The sequence below is a fragment of the Hipposideros armiger genome, unplaced genomic scaffold, assembly GCF_001890085.2.
Source record: "Hipposideros armiger isolate ML-2016 unplaced genomic scaffold, ASM189008v1 scaffold_319, whole genome shotgun sequence".
Classification (NCBI taxonomy): domain Eukaryota; kingdom Metazoa; phylum Chordata; class Mammalia; order Chiroptera; family Hipposideridae; genus Hipposideros; species Hipposideros armiger.
Window position 1 is genome coordinate 253,188 of NW_017731669.1, and position 13,502 is coordinate 266,689.

Sequence of the window (13,502 nt, forward strand, 5' to 3'; positions counted from 1 at the left end):
GTCGGCACTGTGCCTGAGGACACAGCACCCAGGTAGGATGTTCCTGAAAGCCAGCAGACCCCCTACAAAGCGTACACAGTTTCCACCCTCTCCACTTCTGGGGCTCAAAGCTTCTGCTCCTGCTGCCTCATCCGAGGGGGCAAAATGCAGACCTGGGGGGCCCCTCCGCTCCTGACATTCACTTATCTTGGGCCAGGACTACAGGCCTGGGTGAGGTCCCAGGTCTCTACCAACTTTGTGTTTTGGTGTTTTTGTTTGTTTGTTTTAACATTTACATTTCAATAAAAAAGTTTATTATCCAAAAACAACAAACAGAAATGCTTCGTGATCTGATCTTACCTGATTGTAAGATCTCTATCTATATAGATATAGATATAGATATAGATATAGATATATACATATGTATATATGTATATGAGATATATATATATATATATATATATATATATATATATCCCTCCTGGCTCATCCTCTTAGCTTCTTCTCCTGTGAAATGGATGACCTGTCTTGCTTCTGTGCAGGAAGGTTGTGAAGATGAGATGGGCTCATGTGGGCTGGACGTGAGAATAGGGCACCCTGTGGAAAGGGTGACTCTGGGCTCCACAGGTTCACCTGTCCACTGGATAGCCCTGCAGTTTTGGGGGTCAGCAGAGGCTGTTCTTGAGCTTGTGGAAGAAAGAGAGCCTGGTTAGAGGGGAGGACAAAGCCTTCTGCCCAATGTCCAGAAGCCTGAGCCTAAAATCTCCCCTGACACACACACACACACACACACACACACACACCACCATCAGCAGGGACCAGTGTCTGAGGGGGTGGTGGCACCAAGTGACTGGGCATGTGCACTCCCAGCCTCGCTACTTAAAGGTGGGGACAGACCCTGTGGATGTGAGTTGCCATAACGGTAACACTCTCTTTCTTTGTGCTTCACTGCACACAGAGGAGCCACCAGCGCCAAGCTGTCTACGCTGGTTGTGGGAACAGGAGGCCAGCAGACTGGGCAGGGGTGCAGAGTATGGAGGAAAGTTGGGATGCTGGGCGCAGCTAACATCCTGAGCTGTCTGTGCTCTTGACTTCTTTGTGGGCTCAAGAAAGAACCTCTCCACCTCAGGATGAACCCTCCTTCGGGGCCAAGAGTCCCACCGGACCCAACCCAGGAGCTCAGCTGTGCAGCAACCCCAGCCTCACCCAGCAGGTGGGACAGCTCCCAAGGCAGCGTCTCCAGCCTGGACCAGCCTCTGCCCATCAGTCCCACGGTAAGCCTGGGGCGAGCACGTGCCAGCATATAGTCTTCCCTCTCCCATCCGGATCCCCCTCCTGGGAACACACAGGGGCTTAGACAGGGAGACGGAAAAGGCCTGCGCTCTGTTGTGGGAACTCGGCATGTTGCTGGACCTCTCTGAGCCTGTCCTACACAAAGAGGCCACTGGAGGAGAGCATCCAAGGAATAGAAAGCCCAGCCTCGAAGGACAGGGGCTGGAATGGCCCAGACCTGTCCTTGGCTGCATTCACTCCTTTCTGAGAGTGGTGGGTGCCCCATGGAGCATTCCAGAGAAGAAGGCATACTCTGGGTTTCTGGATTTGTCCAGCCCAGAGTGAGGCATGGGTGCATTCCACTGCTTCCATCCTTCTAGCCAGGGCCCCAGGGCCTTGCCAACCAACCCCACCATTAACTGGGGAAGGTTGAGGGCACCCTCAGGACCCAGGGATGCTGACCTAGGGCCTGGACAGGATGGGAAGGCTCCGGTAGCTATAGAGGTCAGGGCAGGTAGCTATAGAGACTGAATCACTCCCCCCAAAAGGAACTGGGGAGGGAGTTGTCTTTAAATCTCTTTATACTGGTTTTATAGTGTCATGACCTCCCTGCAGTAACCCTGGGAAGCCTAACCTTTCTTTTAAAAGGGGAAGTATTTCCCTCTCTCTCATGCCAGCCCTACCCAGTTATAGTTTGGGGGAATATAACCTATTTTTTTTAAAGATTTTTATTGGGGAGTTGGGGGGATGGGAACAGCGCTGGGGAATTGGGGGAAGGGGAACAGACAAGTTGCTGTCATTTTGTTCTTCAGTCTAGTTGTGGAGGATGTTGCTTCACTGGCCCAAGTTGGCACCATCATTGCGCTCTTCCCGGGTGAGGCAGATCAGTCGCCGGCTTCTGGACGGCCGCTCACTGCGGCTGCTGGCCGCTCACGCTGGCTGCTGGCTACATACAGTAGCCCATGGCAACCCACTGCAGCAGGGGCTGCAGCCTACGCCGTTGCCGGCGACTCAGGGCAGCCCAGCTCCAGGTTGAGCTGTTGTTCAGCATCTTAGTTGTGGAGGGCAGTGTCACTGGCCCTCATATGTGGGATCCGAACCGGGGCCCTCTGGCATCCCAAGCCAGTTCTTAACCATCGTGCCACTTGGCAGGCCCTATAACCTTTTCTTTGAGGCTCAGAAGTGGGTGAAACTTCAGAGTAGAGGGGTTCCATTCCCCTCCACCACCCCAGAGTCGAGGGCACCTGGAATACTACTGCTGACTGTCTTGGCACTTGGGATAAGGCCCATATAGCAGAGAGGAACCCACCTAAGAGTTGACTCTGCCTTCTCCCTGAGGAAAGGTAGAGTCATCCCAGGCATGTCCCTACTTGCCAGACATGTGGCGGTCTGTCCTACCAGCCTCCAACAGGTGATCTGGGCCTTATCCTAGAAGACTTATGCCTCTGTGCCATGGTGTAGGAGCTTGGGCTCAACTTTAGGGAGGCCAACATTTCCATTCCAGCTCAGCCACTTGCTGGCTGTGTGGTGAAGTGACTTTGGCACTCTGAGCCTCAGTTTCCCCACCTGCCCTACTGGGAACCCTAACCCTCCTTTCTCAGGGCTATTTGAAGTTGACAGGATTCATGATGCCTGTTTCTCTTTCTCTCCACAGGCAGCTGGGGATCAGGCTTCTGCCTGGGTCCCCTTCCCCACGGTCAATGTTCCAGACCAAGCCCACTATACCCTAGGCACGGTGATCTTGCTAGTGGGGCTCACGGCGATGCTGGGAAACCTGACAGTCATCTATACCTTCTGCAGGTGCCTGGTTGGCGGGGCTGGGGCCTGGGCACTGAGGGTGGCCAGCCATGCAAAGACAGGGCAGGAATGCTGGTGCTAGCTCTGCCAGGGCACTGTTGAGATTGGACAGTTAGGCCAGGGCCAAGCCCTTAATGGTCTCAGGCTCAGGCATCAATCTATAAACTCAGGGAAGGGGCTAAAAGGTAGTCCAGGGCAGTTCAAGTGGCACATGTCTGTTGGGCCCCAGGCATACCCTCTGTATAGGGTGGTAGTCCCTAGGAAACTTGGGTCTCTGCCAGTTCTGCCCAGCTCTCAGCTCACCTCCACCTTCACCTGCCCGGGTGAGCATCCTCCCTCTGCCTCAAAGAGCAGCCCTGGCACCAGGGCCCTGAGTCCTCAAACCCCTCAGCAACTACCCCTTCTTTCCACATCTGCCCATTTTCAGGCTGAATGGCTGAGACAGGCAGGCAGACAAGTGAAGCCTTGGCTCTATCATCTATTAGCTGAATGACTGTGGGCAAGTCATCTATCCTCTTTAAGCCCACATATCTCGTCTGCAAAATGGAGTTGTATTTTACTTCATGGAGTCAATGTAATATTAGGTTTATGTATACGCAGTGCTCAGCAAATGTGTTCAAATCCTGGCTATGCCACTTACTGGGTTTTGTGATCTGGAGTGAAACACATCACAAATGGGAACCTCACTGTTCTTACCTGGAAAGTGGGGGTGGAGGTAGATGCAAAGATGGATGATTACAGGAGACGAAGTTTGTGAAAATGCTTGGTCCATGGAGCACAATCGTCAGCTCCATTGCCCTTTGCCTCCCCTGAGGGTGAGGAATGAAGACTCAGCTGTGCTGAGCCAGGCACAGACCACAATACTGGAAGAAGGGGGATGCGGAGGGTGCCTGAGGACAAAGGAGGCACAGCCTGGGTACAGGGGAAGACTAGCCTAGGGAGAAGCTGCTCAGGAGAACTTGTCCTGGAGGGGCTCAGAGAAATGAGGAGTGTGTCCAAGGAGATGTGTCCAAGGAGACAGTATGGGTTATGCAGAGGGTGAGAAGAAGTAATGGATGCCACCAAAACCCAGCTTCTGCCGGGCCGAGCAAAGCTCGGGGGAGGCAGTGCTCTCTGCTTCATTCTGAGAGAACCACGCTCAAAAGACAAGGGTCTCATGTCTCAGGCTGCATTGCTGGGCACCAGAGCTGTTCGCCTGGTACTTGCTGGGCAGTGAAATGGCCCAGTGGCTCATGTCTGTGTGCATGCACGTGTGTGCATGTGTGTATGCATGGGCATGTGTGCACATGTGCATGTGTTTGTGCACGTGTGCATGCCTAGTGGGGACACTCTCTGGCAGAAACACCTGCTGACAGCTTCCCACCCCTCACAGGAGCAGAGGACTCAGGACGCCTGCCAACATGTTCATTATCAACCTCGCAGTCAGTGATTTCCTCATGTCCTTCACCCAGGCCCCCGTTGTCTTCGCCAGCAGCCTCTATAAACGGTGGCTCTTTGGGGAGGCAGGTAGACACTCAGGGCTCCTTTTTGCTGGAGGGGGGAGGTTTGTGGCAGGGGATGCCCACAGTGCAGGGTGGCCCAGGTGAGGAGGTGATTTGCTCTCCCTTGGCAGAGAGTGGGTAGCCGCCCTCATCCCATGAGTGAGCAACATGGAAGACTCATGTTCCAGTCCTGAGGCATCCACCAGCCTCTGTCAGACACAGAAAGTAGGCAGGGTGGAGAGGGGCTCAACCTTCTTTTCTTGAGATGGCAGGAGCCGAGTACACGCCATCCCCAGGCCCTCCTTCCCCTGGGGTACCTGATGGGCTCCCTGCCAAGGGCTGAGGTCAGGAAGCTGTGCCCACAGGATGCGAGTTCTATGCTTTCTGTGGAGCTCTCTTTGGCATTACCTCCATGATTACCCTGACGGCCATCGCCCTGGACCGATACCTGGTGATCACACGCCCACTAGCTGCCATCGGGGTGGTGTCCAAGAGGCGGGCGGCGCTTGTCCTGCTAGGCGTCTGGCTCTACGCCCTGGCCTGGAGTCTTCCACCCTTCTTTGGCTGGAGTAAGTGGGCTGGGGGAATTGGGGGAGGGGAGGATATAGTCTGGAGGGGGCTGGTTCGTAGACATGGGTTGACCAGCTGGCAGGAGAGGCCAGGCGGCTGCCTGAGCCTCAGGGAGGTGGATGTTCAGGGAGCATGACTAGCGGCAGGGGAACTGAGGCTGCATCATCAGCTATCAGAGGATGACGTGGGCTCCCATCCCTCAGTAGAGAGGGGAAGATCATGTGGTTCCAGGGTGGCGGAAATAGGTACATGCTGAGTTTGCAGTGAGTCAGACTGGCAGGGGTTAGGGTGTGAGGCCTCAGCAGTTAGGAGGGTTAGCAGCAAGGCACCCGCCCTTCTGGGGCAGGACCAGGAAGCTGGCTGAAACCTGGGGGAGAAGGACCCTGGGGCTGTGGTGAGGGCTCTACTCCAAACTGGCAAGAATGGGCAGCAGTGGGCTTTGCCAGCTGTCACTTGAGCAGGTGCCCATGTCAGAACTGGCTTAGAAAGCTCCCCTCCAGATGCCCCGCTTCCTCACTGCACTGAGCAGGGCTGGGGCTGCGGCCAGGGGTTTGGGATCCCAGACCCCACATCCAAAGCTCCTGCTGGATGAGGAGCCTGAGGTAGCACTGCCCCTGGCTCCCAGGTGCCTATGTGCCTGAGGGGCTGCTGACCTCCTGCTCCTGGGACTACATGAGCTTCACGCCGTCGGTCCGTGCCTACACCATGCTGCTCTTCTGCTTCGTGTTCTTCCTCCCTCTGCTTGTCATCATCTACTGCTACATCTTCATCTTCAGGGCCATCCGGGAGACAAGCCAGTAAGAGCTGGGCATGGATGAGGTGCTAGACGGGAGGGGGGGCATGCTCCTTCACCAAAGGCTCACATATGCATCCACCCAGGGGAACTCCCAGCTCCAGATGGGCAAAGACAAGCTGAGTACCTGTGCTTATGGGGTAGGTGCCTTGAGACCAGCACAGCCTGGTACCTAGAGAAGCCTCAGGAGACAGGGTCTTCTCAGGAGGGAGCCTTTAGGCATGTCAGTGGGCCTGGGGAGCAGAGTAGACACTGCAGGTGGGACCCCAGGGAAGCAGCTTAGGCTGGATGTAATGGAGAACTTTCTGGGTGTCAGGGCTGCCTGCACTGGAAGGGATGGCCAGGTCCAGGGAGGCTCCCCAACAGTGGCCATGACCCTGGCAGTCACTGCAACCCAAGTGGGGTCAGACCCAGACTCTGCACCTTTCCTAGGGCTCTCCAGACTTTTGGGGCCTGTGAGGGCCTCAGTGAGTTGCCCAGGCAACAGCAGCGGCTGCAGAGCGAGTGGAAAATGGCCAAGATTGTGCTGCTGGTCATCCTTCTCTTCGTGCTCTCCTGGGCCCCCTACTCTACTGTGGCCCTGATGGCCTTTGCTGGGTGAGCAATGGCTAAGGGGCTGGTGTTGGGGGAGAAGGGGTGGGGGAGTGTAAGGGGGCCCTGGGGCAGCCTCTCCCTTTCCAGCCCAAGTCCAAGCCAGCCATCCTCACACCCTAAGTCTAGCCTCACAGCCTTCTTTTCCCCCTGCTATGAGATGTTCCTTCCACTGGAGCTGAGCCTGCCTGGTTCCTGGAGGCACTAGGATACAGGTTGGGGGACCTCTGGGCCACACCGAACATGGCCTGAGGGGCTGCAAGGGCTCCCAGGTTCTTCCAGATCCCTTGAGAATACATGGATCTCCCTGAGGTTCTAGTACTTTCTTCACCTGGGCACACAGCCAGGGGTTCTGCTCACCTCCTGCCCTTTAGTTCTTTGCGGCAAGAGGCTGGAGACTTTGACATTTGCAGTAATGTGGATGTGGGCCAGACTTCAGAAACACTTTTGAGACAGGGAGAGCTATTAATCCTTGGAAGTGTTTGGGTATGTAATCTTCTTGTGCAGGAACGGTCCCCTGTGGGCCCTCCTGTGAAGTTACTCTCAGAGAGCCAGGGGAGCCACGGGCATCAGGGTTGGAGTGGGGCATGGACAGCGCTGAGCAGAGGGCCAGGCCATTGGGGTTGGAAAGGGTTTATTGTTGGCAGCACAGGGTCCAAGGGACAGTGAAACCCCCTAACCTGGCACATTTTCCTCCCAGCCCCTCCCTCAACTGCTCTCTGGGTTCCCACTCACCTCATATCAGAATTCTCCCTGGTATTGAAGTCTGTCCCATAGGGCTGACTTGGCCATGATGGTTTGGGCCAGGCTGAGCTGAGCCACTGGCAGGGCCTAGCTTAGAGGAAAAAGATTCCTGAGAGGGTGGATGGGCTGCTGCATCTCTGGGGAGGGCCAGCTGGCAGGGGGACCACAGCTTCTCTGTTCTAGGTACTCGCATGTCCTGACGCCCTACATGAACTCAGTGCCAGCCATCATTGCCAAGGCCTCTGCCATCCACAACCCCATCATTTATGCCATCACCCACCCCAAGTACAGGTACAGCTCTCCTCCAGGCCCCAGCCCCAGCCCCAGGTCCCCAGGCCCACCCTCGTGGCCATGGGGGCACTGTGCCTATGAATGGGGGTAGAGGCCACAATCTTTCCTATCTCTTGCATACCTATTGGGCGGGGGCCTCTGGCAGCTGGGAGCAGCCAGTGACATTGGGTGGGGTCTGGAGCCGGTGTGATCCCCTTTGCTGCTCTAGCTTCCCAGGGGGTTCACCTTGGAGAGATATCAGGGCTCCCAGGGCAGTGTTCAGTCCTAACTAGGGATTTTTGGAGTCAAGGCCAAAAGGCAGCCATGATGGCTGATCAGCAGTGCTGCCCCCTATAAGGAGAAGAAGCCCCCAGACAGCAACATCCTGGAGAGACCACAGCAGGGAGAGCTCAGCTCCACTTCAGGGGCCTGGCAGAGGCCGTGGGATGGTTCTGGACCAGAGTGCTCTCTGCTGATAAAATCCCAGCATCTGGCCTCTCCCATGAGAGGGCCTTCAGTGCTTCCTTTTGCCAGTTGGTGTCAGTAACTCACCGCCCTGCTGAGGCCTGCTTCAGGCTTTAGCCTATCCAGCTCAGAGGTCCCCCCAGGCAGAGATCTGACTTGGGCTAGGCACTAGGTTCAGCCAGGGCTGGAACCGAGCACCTGGCTGAACCTGCTACCCTAAGGCTCTCCCTCCATGCCCATGAGCCCAGCATCTGCCTGTCCATCCCCAACCCTGTGAGCCTGTCAGACTCCTTCACCCCAGCATCTGTTTGTCCTTCCTCATCACTTCCCATGACTCCCAGTGTCTTTCTATCTATTCCCATTACTCCATCATCTCTCTGTCTGTCCTTATAACCCCAATGTGTGAACCTTCCTATTTCCCCAGTGGCCCTCTATCCATTCCCATTAGCCTTGTATCAGTCTGTCCATCCATCCCTATTTCCTTGTGCTGTCCCTGCAGAATGGCCATAGCCCAGCACCTGCCCTGCCTGGGAGTGCTGCTAGGTGTGTCAGGCCAGCGCACTGGTCCATACACCAGCTACATTTCCACCCACCGGTCCACACTGAGCAGCAGCCACACCTCGGACCTCAGCTGGATCTCCAGACGGAGGCGCCAGGCGTCCCTGGGCTCTGAGAGCGAGGTGGTAAGGATGCTGGGCCCTCCCTGGCTGGCCATCCCTTCCTCAAGCAGGCTAGTCTCTGGGCAGGGATGCTTCTGAGCCTCAGGGGCCCTCAGGACCCTGGGACGCTGGCAGGAAGAGCCCCTCCCAACCTTCCTACAGCCTTTCTACGTATCATCCTCCCTGACAGGTAAGGGCACGAGGGCCAGAGAGGCAATGGGTTAGCCCAAGGTCACCCAGCAGCAAGGCCAGGACTGAACATAGGTCTTCCAATTCCAGGCCAACTCTTCCAGGCTGGCATTGTCCCTTATAACCACAGATCAAAAAGACTAGCATTTCTGGCCTCAAATGACCTACAGAGAAATAGACAGGAGCCATTTCAGGGCCCCTTGCTCTCAGCATTAAGCCCCCTCCTCCTGGAAGTCTTGAAGAGCCTACAGGATACAGAGGAAGGAGCACTGGCCTTGGAGTCAGGGGACCTGGGTTCAAGCCTCAGCTCTATCACGTACTCACTGTGTGAGCTTGGGCAGGTCACTCACTCTCTCAGCCTCTATGTCCTCTGCTGAAATGGAAAACAGTCGCCTCTACATCCAAGTCTGGCTAAGGTGCCCACGGGTGGATGCGGACCCCACCGTTGTGAGTCCTGGGAGCTATCAGCCTGCTAGCCCTTCCTTAGGTCCTGGAGCTGTGATGCCCCCTGATGTCCCCAGGAGAGCTCCCGCAGCATGGGCGGCTGTCCCCAGCCACATTCAGGCTCCCCCATACTGTGTCTGCAGGGCCCACTGTGGGCCTTGCCGAGAGCCTCCTCTGACCTCCCACCACCCCCATCCCTGGGAGTCTCAGTTGAGGGCTGAGGAAGGAGCTGTCAGAGGTCCCTTCCCTGAACCACTGTAGTGAAAGACATCAGGAGGTAATCTTATCTGTTAACCCTCATGAAGATAGACCCATCCTACATGCTTTAGAAGATACATACACATACACACACACCCTGGCACATTCACCCTGGCTATGCTGTGCAGAGATTTGGTGACTATCAACCCAGCAAACAATGCCATGGGCCTCACCCCAGTGAATATCTTGGGGTGGATGGAGAAAGGAGTGGGAGAGGGGGCAGGAGCAAGACTACAGAATGCCCCTCTCACCTCACAGTGACTCTTCCACCTCCCGCAGGGCTGGACAGACACGGAGGCAGCAGCTATGTGGGGGGCTGCCCAGCAAGTGAGTGGCCCATCACCCTGCAGCCTGGGCCTGGAGGATGTGGAAACAAAGGTCTCTCCTAAGCCCCAGGGATCTGAAGCAGAGGCTCCACTGAAGGTGATTGGGCCCAGCCCCTGCCAATCTATAAAGGGTGGAGACAAGGGGCAAGTAGCCCAGAAACTGGCCAGGAAAAGGGAGGTTATTCTCTGTGGGCAGGCCCAGTGCCCTCTGAGAATTAGTCTTTCCCAGCACCTCCCAGCTTTCCCTTGCCCGCCTAAAAGGCTTGGGGGTCTGTGACTCCCAGATCTTCTGAGCAGGCCTGAGCGTGGTCTGTGACTGCCCTTGAGAGTGTCTATGTGACAATGTATGACCACTCAGGTAGCCGGTGGTGGTGGCTATGCTGTGTTAAGTGTTCATGTGTGTGTAAGTGTGTGTGACCATGTGCCCAGCACATGCTCTCTGTCACTGTGACACCACAGGGTGTGGAACTGAGTGTGCCCCAACATGTCTGCTCTAAGCTGTGTGTGTGACCAAGTATGGGTGGTGTGTACCTCTCGGTGTGATTGGAGGCTGGGCATACATACCTGGGTGGGGGTGCTGCAAGCTGCGTGTGTGCTCGCTGTGAGTGCCCTGAGATTAGGACGTCACCCAGAATACTTGTGGCTATTAAAAGAAGGCCAGCTGTCAGCCCAAGTGCCTATGGAATGGAATGTCGATGGCGATTAGAGAAGGCCATATTCTGGAACGCTGGAAATGCCGTGGCCACAGGGCCTGAGGCTGCCCCTCCCCCTCAGCTGACAGCCCCCGACCCTGGCCCTTCATTCACACCTACACAAGCACCCCCAGCTCCTGGGTTGCCAGGGGCTTCCCCAGCAAGCCCGACACCAGAGGCACTTTCTGGCCTTCCTTTCCCAAGGCTGCTCCCCTGCGTGTGTCAGAGAGGGGGAGCCCTGGGCTGTTCCCTGCAGTTGTGTCAGTGTCCCAGGGAACACTGTTCCCGTGATGATCCAGCCCCAGGAAGACTCAATCCCCAGCCCTGAGCCTGGACACTGTGCATGGCCACAGAGGCCAGGACAGAGGCCCAGCTGTGCCCCCCAGGCTGGTGGGGCAATGACAAAAGGCATGATGTTTGTCCCGGGGGGAATACTGGGCTGGGCTGGGCTGGGGCGCCGAGCAGAAAGGGATAGCACATCAGCAGTCACCTAACATGTGATAAGCACTGCTATCAAGGTATCAGCGCACAGGGTGCTGAAAGCAGACACAAGTCCCCGTGAGCTCCCCAGGGAAGGTGGAGGTGAAGTAGGAATTGCCAGACAGGATGGGGGTGCTGAGGGGTCCAAGTTGAGGAAACAGCTTGTACGAATGCAGTGGGGCACAGGGGAGCTCAGTGTCCTGGAATAGAATGTTACTCTGTGACCTCAGAATCAGCCAAAGGGACCCTGGGAGCTGGCAGTGGGGTTGTGGGAGAAAGAAGAGAGGCAGGAGGTGGGAGGGGTGATGGCCAGGGGGTATCTCCAGGCATGACACTGGGGGACAGGGAGCCCTTGGGGGACTTAGTGGGGGCCCTAACGGGGGCTGGGTCAGCTTTGCAGGGTAGCTGGTCCCCTCTGCAGTGACTGGGGAAGGACAGGTTGAATGGAATAAGCTGCAGGGCGAAGACCAGAGGAAGCTAGTGCTGTAGGGTCAGGCAAGGAATGAGGCATTTTAGGCAGCAGGGGGGCGGAGATGCCAGAGCACAGGCATGTGGATGAGGACGGAAGTGGAGAAGTGGGTGGTAGGGTGAGGAGAGCTCAGTCTGGACCCCAGGATCCCGAGCCTGGAGGACACCCCCGGGGATGTCCTGTAGGCAAGGCAGCCTTAGGCCCACTGGCTCCACCTTCCAGGCCACATTGCCTGTGGTGTTGAAGAAGGCCCGTCCCTGACCCAGGACACACCCTGGCCCTCCATGCAACCTCCCTTCACCACTTGGTGACCCTAAACACAGAGGGTCGCTGGGAGACTGCTCCTACAGGCACACTCCTTGGGCTAAGCAGATGTGTGCTGTTTGTTTTCAGACCAAGGGACAGCTCCCTAGCCTGGACCCCAGGATGTAGAGTAACCGAGGCTCTATTTTTCTTCTGGGACATATCCTCCTCCTCACAAACCCTCACTCATACAAACCCAGGATTACCCCACGAGCCTGTCGGCTTTGGAAGTGGCCCTGTCACCCATGGCATGCTGGATTCACGCTTCCAAAACAAGACTCCTGCCCTGCAAAGTGGTCTGCTCCCAATTCTCATCTCAGCAGCCTACACCCCAGGCTCAAACTGAAGAGTGGAGCCCAGGCGCTGCTGCTTCCCAGAGCCATCTGCCTCTCCTCAAATGCTGTGTGCTGTGATTGTCCAGGCGATGACAATGGTGATGGCTCTGTTGGACACACCAACTATTTATGAGCTGCATCTGTACCCAGGCTGGGCATTTCACTGGCAAAGGAGACTCGGTGCTGTGTCTCCTTCAGCCAGCAATTGAAGCTGAGCACAGACCTTCATGAGCTGGAAACTGTTACTCACCTCTGGCTGCTCCCTGCAGTGTACTGTTTCCACTTCGGCCCACACGTTTGTGCACATGTAGAGTTGCAGGCACGCTCTCCCATATGTACATATTTGCATGCATACCAAGCACATGTGTGCATGCACTGCACCTGTGATTTCTTGCAAATTGGTGGTCTAAGTTCACCCAGGGCTGTGTGGTGCTGATGGAGTATAGGAAAATTAAAAGGTCTCAGACAAACATGGTCTCTATCTGTTGATGCTGCAATGGGAGAGAAACCCCAGGCCTGCCCTCTGTTGTCCACATCAGCTTCTTTTCCTCCCTTCCCTCTATTCCCCACTTTGTGACTCTCTCCTGAAGCCCCATCTCAAACTGTGGTGGGGGGCAGAGTGGGGGCGGGACAAAGACCAGGCTTGCCCCCACTCCCACTCCCTAATGAGCTGCTGTTACTGAGAAGTGGCTACTGCCCAGCTGGTGGGTAACAGCTGCTCTCTGGCTGGCCTGGGTCCCCCAGGGGAGGCAGATGGAGAAAGGCTGGCCTTCCCCTTTAAGAGTATCCTTCCCACTGCCCCTCCCTTTCCCCAAGGCAGCATCAGGCATCAGGCGGGTGCCCAAGTCCGAGAAAGAGCCTGCAGCTCCAGGTACAGCCTAGCTTGGGGCCCCCCTCTTACCCTTCCTTCCTTACCCCACACTGGTCATGCCCTGCGATGGTTCCTCTCCAGCCTGGCAGGACTGACCTCCCTAGGAAAGGGGATAAGGCTGGAGTCAGGGATGGATGAGGGATGGATGGGATGGGGCCTGGAGAAGGGACAGGGGATGGGATGGGGGAGGGATGGGGTGCTGGCCATAAGCTGCTGGCCTCCTGGGCCAGGCCCCAGCAGAGAAGACAGGCTGGTCTGCATGACACAGGGCAGAGGAGGTGGTGAAGTGGAAGAAAGAACACACGTCCATCTCTGGCTTTTCTACTTCACATTTCTGTGGCCTTGGGAAAGTTACCAAATGTGCCTGTGATGTGGAGACTCCTTCTCCCCTGAGTGTTGTATGTGCCAGACCGAGTGTGAGGCAGGATGCTGGCAGCTGGCAAATTACTCACACCCAGGCCTGCACTTAGTTTTTGGGCCCCAGCTCAGGCCAGAGCCCTACGGGAGGGCCAGA

General features: G+C 56.3%; 1 protein-coding gene across 2 annotated transcripts; it reads left to right on the forward strand.

Annotated features, from left to right (window-relative positions):
- Positions 1 to 860: 860 nt before the first annotated feature.
- On the forward strand, positions 861 to 12,527 carry OPN4 (opsin 4). 2 transcript variants are annotated; one of them, XM_019660474.1, is made up of 10 exons: positions 861 to 1,253; positions 2,906 to 3,051; positions 4,421 to 4,554; positions 4,895 to 5,098; positions 5,725 to 5,896; positions 6,325 to 6,489; positions 7,411 to 7,518; positions 8,462 to 8,645; positions 9,792 to 9,935; positions 11,873 to 12,527. In XM_019660474.1, exons 1-10 carry the CDS (start codon positions 1,110 to 1,112, stop codon positions 11,909 to 11,911), a joined length of 1,440 nt encoding a protein of 479 aa, XP_019516019.1. In that variant the 5' UTR covers positions 861 to 1,109; the 3' UTR covers positions 11,912 to 12,527. The 2 variants fall into 2 exon arrangements, with proteins under 2 accessions (XP_019516019.1, XP_019516020.1); XM_019660475.1 differs by lacking the exon at positions 4,895 to 5,098.
- The last annotated feature ends 975 nt before the right edge of the window (positions 12,528 to 13,502 follow it).